The sequence below is a fragment of the Salvelinus fontinalis genome, chromosome 2 (genome assembly GCF_029448725.1).
Source record: "Salvelinus fontinalis isolate EN_2023a chromosome 2, ASM2944872v1, whole genome shotgun sequence".
Taxonomy (NCBI): domain Eukaryota; kingdom Metazoa; phylum Chordata; class Actinopteri; order Salmoniformes; family Salmonidae; genus Salvelinus; species Salvelinus fontinalis.
Window position 1 is genome coordinate 26390756 of NC_074666.1, and position 12353 is coordinate 26403108.

The 12353-nt window shown below is 39.5% G+C and overlaps 1 protein-coding gene across 2 annotated transcripts; it reads left to right on the top strand.

Moving 5' to 3' along the window:
* Window positions 1-3208: 3208 nt before the first annotated feature.
* On the top strand, window positions 3209-11215 carry LOC129815316 (T-box transcription factor TBX2b-like). 2 transcript variants are annotated; one of them, XM_055869016.1, is made up of 7 exons: window positions 3209-3756; window positions 4250-4517; window positions 5924-6070; window positions 6896-6972; window positions 7156-7340; window positions 8516-9114; window positions 9919-11215. In XM_055869016.1, exons 1-7 carry the CDS (start codon window positions 3395-3397, stop codon window positions 10348-10350), a joined length of 2070 nt encoding a protein of 689 aa, XP_055724991.1. In that variant the 5' UTR covers window positions 3209-3394; the 3' UTR covers window positions 10351-11215. The 2 variants fall into 2 exon arrangements, with proteins under 2 accessions (XP_055724991.1, XP_055724999.1); XM_055869024.1 differs by having other exon boundaries at window positions 7168-7340.
* Window positions 11216-12353: the final 1138 nt, after the last annotated feature.

Here is a 12353-nt window from a genome sequence, read left to right on the forward strand (position 1 = left end):
AACCACAACATCAACTAGGCCTATATGCGCATAGGCTTACTGTGGAACCCCTAAAACAAATAAATTGAGCATAATGTCTGCCTTGGTTTATGTAATTAGTTGAATGATATATATACATAGGAAATCATTATCTGTCTCCGTGTGGGTTTAAACCTTTTGCATTCCAAAGACTTAAAACATGGAGTAGCAGTAGTCTATATGTAGCCTACCAAATGTGTCACTGAAAAAATAATAATTGCAAAATAGTGTTTTTTCTGTTACTTTATTTCAGCAACTGCGGTCAGACTGTACAGTAATTGGCTATTACCATTGCTCAAACACTGCCTTAAGTACGCCGTTCTTGATCGGGAATTGCAGACACAAACACTCAGAATTGGCCTCGTGATTATGTGGGTTATATTGGTAGGCATTAACTATAGGTGTGGGGACCTTACCATCAACCAACTCTATAGGCCTATGATATTCACTGTAAAAATATGAATCGTAATAAAGTATTGGCCTAATGGTTGTCAGGGTTGTAGTTTTTCCTTCTGCAAATGACGAAGTTTCTTTAACATTCGAACTTGACTGGTCGAAAAGCCTATTGCATTTAGTGAATAATGTGAAAATATATTCCACAGTTTAAGTAGGCAATGAATGTTTACCATGGAAACATGTCACAAGAAAGTAGGCCTATATCCACCGTCAACAAGAAAATATACATTCTATAAAATAAAATAAAAATCAACAATGCCTTTCACTTACCTGACCTTACTGTTTAGTCTGTTAGTCTATGAATGGTCTAGCCTCACTATTGCCGTGTTAATGTTGGTTTTATAACTAACCCGATGTTGCGCATCTCAATGGCAAAAGTCCGCGGGCCATTCTGGTGTTTTTTGATAGTTCTACAAGGTTATGGCATACAAAACTACTAAATACCAAACACCTTTCAATGGACTGATCCAGACACACCATTATCGACACCTACGGTGTGTAGGCCTACGTTCCATAATCCACTTCTTCTCCCCTAATCGTTTGAATGATCTGTAAATGTCATATAATGTAAATACAATTGCAGCATACCACTGAAAATGTATTGTTAAAAGTTAAAACAACGTTTAGTAATATATTATGTGTGACTACATGTTTTCAAAATAAGATAATCATATAATTTTCTTCAATACAAACAAGTGACAATTCGTTCAAAATTAGATCAAGTGCAAAACAGAAAAAAAATATAATGTGAAAACATATTGCATTATAGCGTTTATGAGGTTATAGTTATGAAGAGTCTCACCATTGTGACAGAGGTCCGGTGTATTCAGCTGAAGTTTGAATGTTTTAAGCTTGGCTTGAGTCTGGGAACGTTATCGACGTCAGCGCGCACTAAACTTGCAACTGCACCTCTTCATTCATTCATTAAGAATCTGCATTGGAATAAATAAGTATGGCCAAACTATCGCCGATATGTGGAAAGTGCAGGAAATCCGAAGTTAAAGATCTATCATGGGCTGCAGCCTTAGAGGGAATGCAGAGGGGATTGGAGCACGCTGTTTGAAGATTTGGGGTTAAATATGAAGTGACAGGAAAGGGTTCTTATTGTGGGACGCCAGCAGACTGGCGCCAAGCGCTCCTTAACAAACGTAGTCCAACTCAATCAAGGATCAGCACGAGGACTTCTTAAAGGTATACACAATGGTATTTCGAGAAAGTTATATTGTTACACAGGAATCACACACAACCTTTGGTACCCGGTAGTATGAAGTTTGACAAAATCACCCGGTTGCATCTTGCATAATGCACGTGTCATGTCTGATGAGCAGTAGCCTATTGAGATTCCCTACAAACGTTCTCGCATAGCCTACCATTATCTACTCATGAACCCTTGTCGCTATAAATAATATGATATGCTATGGTTTCGAATAGTCAATCATTTTCCTGTCATTTTTGTATACATTTTACATTTCATGTATGGTAAAGAACTTTGCTGAAAAATTAGGGTATAATGCTTCCGTAGATTTTAAATAATAATGCAAAATAGAAGGCCTATCCTTATCTTAAATCCATCTGTTTTGAAGATGTAAGACATTCCGTTCAAATTAATAACTCCTGAATAACTCCTCCAAGGTATAAGGAGTTCGCTTCAGCTCAGTTTTAACCGGATGTAGCTCTTCAAATCTCTCTTCTTTCTTTCTTCTTCTTTTTGATATGGCATCTGGAGGAAATTTTTAGACAACAGGGATATGGTTCCATGAATGTATTTACTTGTAAATTATAGGCTAAATGTCTAGCTGTTAAATAAGAAATGTGTTTGTTTTGATAGACACATCTCAATAGATGGTTATGAATGTTAACATAGCCTAGCACAACATTATAAAAGTGCAACAAACAGCGCATAAAAACACACCAAAAGTAGAAGTATTTTAAAAACACAACCGAATTCTAAGCCAGGTATCATGGCGTTGTGTAAAGCCTCACTATCTGTTTACCTGCCAGCGCAGAGAGACATTCGTTTCTAGGCCTACAAAATGTTTTGGAGGAATACAAGGGGTTCAAATGTTTTGGAGGAATAAAAGCTGGTGTTTTATAAACTCAATCATTCGTATAAATACCATTATTTCAAGTGAGGCTTTACTGAACGAATAATTTGAAGCTGTCGATATTCGAGATAGGATGTATAGGCTAGTTCTTGCGTGGAGTGAAGGCTTCACAAAATGACTGAGCAGACGGAGGATCCGTCCTCTTCACCAGCCATGCAGCAAAAGCCAGCTGGTGTTCCATTCTAAGTTTGGGGGAGGGATTTCCAGATCTTTACTCAGTCATTGGTTCATATTTTATTCTATTAACATGTTTCTTGCTGCTAATGCTTCCGACACCTTTTAGCCCCCCCTACCGATCTTGGCCGGAGCTGTCGAAACCACGCCTATAGGGCTCCACAATTGGTCCACAAAGCGTAAAATCGGCAATCAAGCGGGCTTGGTTCATTAGTGTCGGGACCCAGGGAGGAGGGACATGTTAGACAGTCACAATTCCAAAGTGGTCAGAGCAAGACCTCTCAATTCGAACTCAGTACATAGAACTATATCCGAGTAAAGAGTGATTTTATTTTTCCGAAAGTTACTTGAGTGGATAAGAAGTGAAGCCCAGCTCTGCTCTCGAAGTGCCGATGCCGTCCCTTTGACGGATATTATCACGGTGCTGTGTGGGAACAGAACATCAGGAGTAGCAGTGCACTTCCTCCCTCGGTCTGTTGGAGACGTCTGAGATCCATTCGCTCTTGGTTACGCACGCGAAACTACTTTTATATTTCTGCTCAAATACGACATCTGTCTTTTGGATACACACACCAATACTTCTACTGAGAGTGGACATAATATCATATAATAATTTTACATCGATTTTTTTGGATGCACCGATGAGAGATCCAGTTTACACAGGGACTGCCATGGCTTATCACCCTTTCCACGCTCACCGGCCGGCCGACTTTCCTATGTCAGCCTTCCTTGCAGCTGCACAGCCTTCCTTCTTTCATGGACTTACGCTGTCTCACGGCGCTCTTTCCAAACCCCTAACCGACCATGCTCTCTCTGGAGCCGCGGAAGCGGGACTCCACGCGGCGTTGGGTCATCACCACCAAGTAGCTCATCTCCGCTCCCTCAAGAGCTTGGAGCCGGAGGAAGAGGTGGAGGACGACCCAAAAGTCACTCTGGAGGCCAAAGATTTATGGGACCAATTTCACAAAATAGGAACAGAGATGGTTATTACGAAATCAGGAAGGTAAGGATCGTTATTTACTGTTACGTGCGATCTTATAATCAGGCACTGCCGCGTAAGTTAATTTTATTAGGAAATGGTCATAAATGTCAAACATAAATGTCAAACGATAGTCATATTCTCGATCAAGTAATAGTAATCCGAAAGGTGGTGTCGCTTAATATATAAATATATACATACATACATATATAAACATACATATATACATACACATATGTATATTGTATAAACACTAGGCTATGGCATAGATGTATACACACATTGGGCCTATAGAGGTGGGCCTAACATGAGAAATAGACTAATTACCAAATTCAATCAATCAACCAATGCATTCATGTGTCGAAACAAATGTGTTTGAAGAGGGAAAAGGTTAAGTGGTTTGGTTAGGTTAGGTTGTAGAAGTTTTGTGCTGAATCCAAAGGCCTAGCCTTAGAAATATTGGTGTAGCCTCAGTGTTTTTGATCATCTTCATTACTCTCGTTTTACTCTATTGCAGGAGGATGTTTCCCCCATTCAAAGTTCGCGTCAATGGCGTTGATAAGAAAGCCAAGTATATCCTCCTTATGGATATAGTCTCTGCTGACGACTGCCGCTACAAGTTCCACAACTCGCGTTGGATGGTAGCTGGGAAAGCCGACCCGGAGATGCCCAAACGAATGTATATCCATCCGGACAGCCCTGCCACAGGAGAGCAGTGGATGGCGAAGCCTGTTGCTTTTAATAAACTGAAGTTGACGAATAATATATCGGACAAGCATGGATTTGTAAGTATTTTGTTGATTTAATTTGATGATGTGTCGATGAATGATATTAATTAGGCTTTTTAGTAAAACTAACCTCGGCTATTGAAAACGATTCAATGGTGATATTCCTATCAGGCCATGTTGTAGACGCAATCAATGCATATTATAATGACGTACCTATTCCTAGAATAATACATATGTAATGTCGTTGGAGGCTATAACATCAGTTGATCCGTGTTTTAACCTTTATTGATAAACAACAACAATGCCTAGAATATCACACAAATATGTGTAGCACTGTATTAATCCACCATGCATCTCCAAAATCCGTTTTAAGGCTCAACAACAGTGGTTGAGATTTTATTTATTGTTTTTAAAAGTATTACATTTGTGGTATGTTTTGGTGCGTGTCAAAGTATGGGATGAAATCAAGTATAGCGTAGAACCAGGTCAAAGACAAGAGGACGGACTTTTTCTATCTCTTGTATTGATTTTGTGAGCCTCTTCAGGCGACCTTATGCGTCTAGTTCAACCTTTTTTAGTACGATGCTATGCATTGAGCTCAAGAGGAAAATGCATAGATGTTTGATCCCAACGTGTTTCATTTCAGTGCAATTTGGACAGTAATATTGCAAGAAGGACACGTGGAAATGTTAGCAGATACTCGCTCAATGCTTAGATGCAAGAGCAATAACAACTAAGTATCCCAAATGCTTTCTAATGGGTTCTTTCCCATGTCGCCATATAGGCCAGTGTTTTGAATATGATTTGAAAACAGTTTTGATTTTACGGTATTGTGATAAAGTCATTCAGTTATTGATGCCTGCTATTGTCGTTTTTCTCATGTCTAGTGCAGGTTATGCAAATACAAATCATGCAAGCGTTACAATAGCTGTTAATTGCATAACCATGTTTAGGCTTTTATGGAAAGTTCTTGACACGTTTTAAGATAGGTTGCAAATGCTGTAAAACATTTGAGAAAAGTTTACATAAATGCATAATCCCACGTATCCGTGTTATATAGGCCTGGCAACATGTAATAACAACAGCAATAGGCAAATGATAAGGCATAATCATAATTGTGATACATCTTACAAATAACAAGTTCCACAATAGAAGCAGGATGGTAGACATACTCGGCCCCAATGCAAAACATTCTGTCAGTCTCCATTGTCAGTAGGCTTATACACGCTCGAAATAGTTAACCAACTTTTGTCATGGGCCTACGTTTGTTAAGTCAAATCATGGTTTAAGGAAATCCTCGGCCTTAATAATGCATTATTAAACACGGTGTGTGTCTTTCTTTAGTGGGATGTCTACATTTCCTGCCATAACACAACAATATATTGGCATCATCTCAGTTCAAACCAAAACGTGTATCACCATGATCACCTTATAACATATTTTCTGTTTCTTTGCATTCTCAGACTATCCTGAATTCGATGCATAAATACCAGCCCAGATTTCATATAGTGAGGGCCAACGACATTCTGAAGCTCCCCTACAGCACCTTCCGGACATATGTTTTTCCAGAGACAGATTTTATCGGTGTCACTGCATATCAGAATGACAAGGTAAGCTTCACTAGAAAGTGCGTGCGTGTTGTTTCATGGTTTCACAGTTGTATAAGTTCTCAAAAATCTAAATATAATGGGGATATCATATGTTTTAAACATTTGGACCAGTCTGTTATCTGGACTTCGTTGGAATTTTTACTTAATAACCAAATTATGTTGATTTTAATTAGAGTACATGTTGAAGTGGCTTGATGGTAAGCTTGTGTAAAGTTTATGATACAGAGTCACAATCGATTAGAATGCACTTATCTTCACAGTGTCCTCAGGCATGGAGACTCCAAAGCGGTTCTGAACAATCAAAGCATGAAATCCACAAAGGCAAAGCATGAACACATCTTGGAAAGACTCAAAAGGACAGACGAAAATGAATATATGAACGGATAGTATTGTTCCTAAATGAACAAGGTCACTTAGGCCAGTGTAGGTGTGCAATGAATGATTAAAACGTAGCATTCAGTATTTGCGAAAATTACATAAGCGTATACTAGTCGAAATGTTAGGCATACAACTTTTCTTTAATTAGGAAGAATTATGAATAATTGATCAACTTTAGTAATAACACGTCATCAACAGAGATGCTTGTCTTGCCTCTCCAGAGTGCACGAGCTAACAAACGCAGCAGTCCCCAGCACCATACACTTGCTATTGTCACTTACAATTATTATTCCATCAATAACGCCTGTTGAACCAATGGCATTAGTATTATTAGTGGTAGTAGGCCAAGCAATTTAAGAATAGTTCCATGGTGCTTTTCCATGTAATGCATTTTCCTTTTTTAAGGATGCCATTGTTGATTGCCATGCACTCTCGTTTTCTCTACAGATCACACAGCTCAAAATTGATCACAACCCCTTTGCCAAAGGGTTCAGAGACACGGGAAATGGACGACGAGAAAAGAGGTATATTATTTTCTTCGATATTGAATTGAGAAAAATATGACCCTGAAAATATGATCATGAGTTGAAAATAAATGTCTCGTTGGGACAACACTAATTAGCAGACCGAGCAATACTATCTGGTAGACTGCTTGCATGATCAAAACTGATTCGATCACACAATACAGATGCATTAACTAATCTCAGTTCGGTCTGCAGGAAGCAGTTAACCCTTCCATCGCTGCGCATGTATGAGAACCGGGAACTCAAAGGGGACCGGGACTGTGCCGACTCCGATGACTCCTCCTGTGAACAAACCACTGGAAGGGATTCGGTTCATTCTACGCTGGGACCTGTTACCAGTCCACTGAGGTTCAACCGAACCAGTCGAGGTAAGTCTTCTCATTAAGCACGTCTTTACATTAATTTGCATGTCCACTAATTGGTCCTTTTGAAGATGCCAGTAATTTAATAAGGCTTGATAAATAAAAATGGCCACAAACCAGAAGGTATGTTGTTATTATGTGTCATTAAGCTGAGCAGAATGTTTTCTGGGTGATTTACAATTGAATGAGAGAGAAAAAATAACTATATTTCTTAGAGAAGATAAGAAGAAAAAAGAACAGAGGATAAATGGAAAAATCTGCGTGCTGTGTGATCTTAGTTGCGATAGGCTATTGGTTTAGGGACAAGTTATAAACCTTTGGTAGAACAGGAATAACAATAGCATACAGGATTATGTCTTTATCCACGGTATACTATTTCACGTATCCAGGGGCACAACTTTGGTTTTAGAAGTGGGGGGGGGGACATAACATTTATTTTTAATAAAATAAAATAAAATTCAGTGGGATAAACACTCCAAACGGCCTACCCGACCTCTTCGAGGCGTACGCATGGTCCTAAAGCAAACCATTGCCTCGTTTTGTATCAAATTCCAATAATAAAACTGGGGGGGGATAAAATGAAATTTCAGAATGTGGGGGGGACATGTTTCCCCTGTCCCAAGTGAAAGTTGCGCCCCTGCACGTATCCATTGCTCTATAAAACATGTAGGCTAGGCCTCATGCATCATCAGCGTGACAAATGCGCCATCTACTGACAGGTTCATAAAACATTCAGTCCCTTGATTACTGTAGTATGCATGGTATTCAGATCTTTATTCGATAGTTACGCATTAGACAAGCAACCAAGCACTAAACGATGGCCTAGTTCAACTGCGAAAGCTTTATAGGACGACATTAAACAAAACGTATGCCAATCTTACCAATGAACCATGCATTTTTATGCGCGGAAGAGAAGTGGTTAGGAAATGAATGTTAACACTAAATCACGACTTCTTCATTGAAATAATATATAAGATAATGCCACGCATGTGCTAGTTGTGATTTTAAATGGTTGTAGCACACTGGAAGCTATGCCCAGGCTACTCACATAGCCTATAGTTATTTTTTCTTTGTGTCATATGGGTAGCCTATAAATTACTGTAGGGGTTTTAATCACATTATGTTATTTTCTATAATTTAATTTCGATATTTTAATGGAAGTGTGGAATAATGTTTTACAGGCGACAAGAACTGCACTGATAGCGATCAGGAGCTTGACCCACAAGAGGAGCGCTCCATCGCAGCCAGCAGCCCTCGGCCTGAACCAACCTCTCCTTTCAGTCCTAAAGGCGATGACAGCGTGAGAGATAGGCCGCTGCTGGAAAAGAAGAGCGACTACCTGGATTCAAGGAAAGAGAGCGACTCTGTATTCAGTATTCGAAATCTTGAAAAGGACAAGTTAGATCATAAGCACCGCAAAGAGACGGAACCTACAAAGAACGACACGGAAAGTGGGGGCATCAGTGGGGTGAACGATGGGTTTTCTCCTCTGATGGTACAGACAGAGAGCCCATCACACTTCAGCGCGAGTCACCTGCAGAGTCTGGCCCTTTCCGGTTTGCACAGTCAACAGTTCTTTAACCCTTTGAATATGGGACAAATGTTGTTCCACCCCGGACAGTTTTCGATGGCACCAGGGGCATTCTCCAACATGGGCATGGGGCATCTGTTGGCCTCTATGTCCGGAGCTAATGGCCTGGAAAACGGAGGTCTCTCCTCTCAAAGTGCGGACCCTAGTCCCTTCCCGTTCCACCTGTCACAGCACATGCTAGCGTCTCAGGTAAACATTTACTTCAACTTTAATATAGGCTACAGAGGCTACATATAGTCCCAATAATAGTAATATCTTCTTAACAACAAAGTAGCCTACATTATCTAGCCTATGTCAATCAAATGTATTCATAAAGCCCTTCTTACATCAGCTGATGTCACAAAGTGCTGTACAGAAACCCAGCCTAAAACCCCAAACAGCAATGCAGGTGTAGAAGCACGTGTATTTTTTTATTTTATTTTTTTATTCAGTGAGATAAACACTCCAAACGACCTACCCGACCTCTTGGAGGCTACGCATGGTCCTAAAGCAAACCATTGCCTCGTTTTGTATCACATTCCAATAATAAAACTGGGGGGATAAACACTATAGTCTATTTCTATACGTTTTCATGCACAAACTTCTGCAATTAAAACATATTTTTAGAATCACTTCCAAGTGCATTCATAATAAATTATTTCAGTAATCCTATGATCAATTTAATGTAGATTTATGACTATATAGTTTCACTAGAGAATGACCAAAGGCTACTTTATTGGGCTTTTCGAAACAAAATTGGGATCTTGTGCATGCTTTTTTCGATTTAATTGAGAACATGATAATATACTTATTTTGTTATGAATAGATATAGGCCTACTTTTTGTAATCGTGTTAGATGAGAATATTTTAATAGCCTATACCACAGTTGTCGTCTAAACATCAGAGACTGAGAGACAAAAATGCAACTACGAATCCAAGAAGTACGACAGGCCTGGAATTCTGTTTGTATAGCATTTGTACATGTATAATAACGCCATTATTTTTTCAACACAGGGAATTTCGATTCCTCCTTTTGGAGGATTGTTCCCGTATCCATACAACTACATGGCAGCTGCTGCTGCGGCCTCCGCCCTCCCCAACTGCACTGCAGCCTCCACATTGGGCAGAAACCATTTCCTCACCACCTCCCGACAACGGCTGCGATTCAACCCTTATCAGATGCCCACGTCTGTTCCTCCAAGCACAAACCTGCTCACCACAGGGCTGCCGGGCAATTTAAACGCAGCATCCGACCTGTCCAAATCAGACAGCAGAGAAACAAGTCCTGTGTCCGAGCATCACAGCCAGAAAGCGTCCAGCCAGAGCACGGCATCCTCCAAGACATCTGTGAAGGATTCCACTAACCAACTGATAAATATACAGAGGCTGGTCAGAGGACTGGAAAAACACAGAGAAATGTCTCCTGCCATTGACTCTCAAAAGTGACGAAAACCACCTGTTTAATCAAGGTGTCTTTGACGTCATTATGTCGGATTATATACACAGTTGTGCTGAGAGTTAGATGGGCGGGTGATGTGGGCTGAAGAAGTGACCAACAAGGGAGTTCATCAAATGAGATACAATATTGGTGATATAGATCCCTTGTTTTAACGTCAATGTATAACGGTATATGGAGAAAATCTAGGCCCCTGAAGGAAACATATGATGTTGGGGCGGTTCGGTAGACTATTGATAAGGAAAAAGCTACATCCCAAAAATACATTACAATAGATGTCTAAAGGGATGAAAAGTGAGACGGCCGGTTAAACGGATTTCTGAAGCTGTTTTGGAAAAACGTTCGTAACTCATAATATGAACGATTGATCTGATTTAATTATTTATGTTTCCAAGATCCTGTACGTATCAAATAATACGCAACTTGTTATTAATTTATTCAAATCTGTACATTGGTGTGTATATACTACTTAGATTTCAACTTGTTGCATTTATAATTTCCCTTTTTACATGGAAATATAGGCTATTGTACATTAACACTATTTAGCGCTTGTTGTTACGAAACCGAATGAGTTTCAAATGTTTGTGATGCATTGCTGTTTATCCTGCCAGTGAGATGATATATGAAGGAAATGCGTGCCACCTGCAAACCTTTTTCATATGCTGTTGATGAAGCATTGTTTTGCGATATAACGCGCAGCACTGTGCAATTGGCAGGGAAAACTCAGGTTTCTTTTTCACCAGCACTGAAGACTATCAGAGGTAGCTGAATTGGCATCTTTTGTGCTGGTTTATTCGGGTAAATTAATATGCTTTTGTGGAGTTCCTCACACTTTAAATAAAAATGTGTCCTTCAGATGTTGTTTTGTATCATTTGCTTCATTTGATTTGTGTATTGTTGAGCTTGCCTCGTGAAATAAGATATTTGAAAGTCTCGATTAAATTAAAACGTAATGCCTTACAGGTTCTGTTCCTTGATAACGAGAGCAAATATAATTTTTCTTTCAACAGTTTCTGCATGTAGAAATCAAATATTTCATTTTAAAGCATAGTGTCAACGGAAAGGCATAGCCCAATTTCGTTATCTTTCATAAGTGTTGACAACCATAACTGCACTAGTCAATCAAAGCGAACTTCTGACAAAATATAGAGTTTAAGTGGCTTATGATAAGAGTGTGCAATTAGTTAGTTTAAACAATATTTATAATTTTTGGAAGAATAAAAAATATGTTGATATTGTATTATTTTAAACCAGGTCCTTCTTTTAATGGCCAACATGTCCCTTTATTAACAGTAGGATATAACATTGGCATGTCAGGTTCAAAACTAGGTTTCAGTTATTTTGACATGACAAGTTTGATCAAAATCAAAGGAAAAAATTACAACTTTTAATATTATGCCTTCTGTTATGAGTTAGCCTAGGCAATATATCTGCACTATTGTCTAGGCTTGATGTGCATTCCCGGCACAGGAAGTTGGTGGCACCTTAATTGGGGAAAACCGGCTCGTGGTAATGGCTGGAACAGAATGGGTGGAGTGGTATCAAACACATCAAACAATTGGTTCCCATGTGTTTGATACCTTCCATTCACTCCGTTCCAGCGATTATTATGAACCGCCCTCCCCCCAGCAGCCTCTTCTGATTCCCGGTAATACACTTCTGTCCCGGTGGTCGGTTCGTACATAAAGCATCCTCCATTAAGACTACAAAGGCATAATTTTCCTCCTTAATTGGCTGTAATGGTGAGAAGGTGGGAAAAAACGGGGGAAACATGCATACTTTCTTTATAAAACACAATTTTCCACCACCATGCTAGAGTGGCTAATGCCTAAGAACACTAAATCAAATCAAATGTATTTATATGGCCCTTTTTACATCAGCTGATATATCAAAGTGCTGTACAGAAACCCAGTCTAAAACCCCAAACAGCAAGCAATGCAGGTGTAGAAGCACGGTGGCTAGGAAAAAACTCCCTAGAAAGGCCAAAACCTAG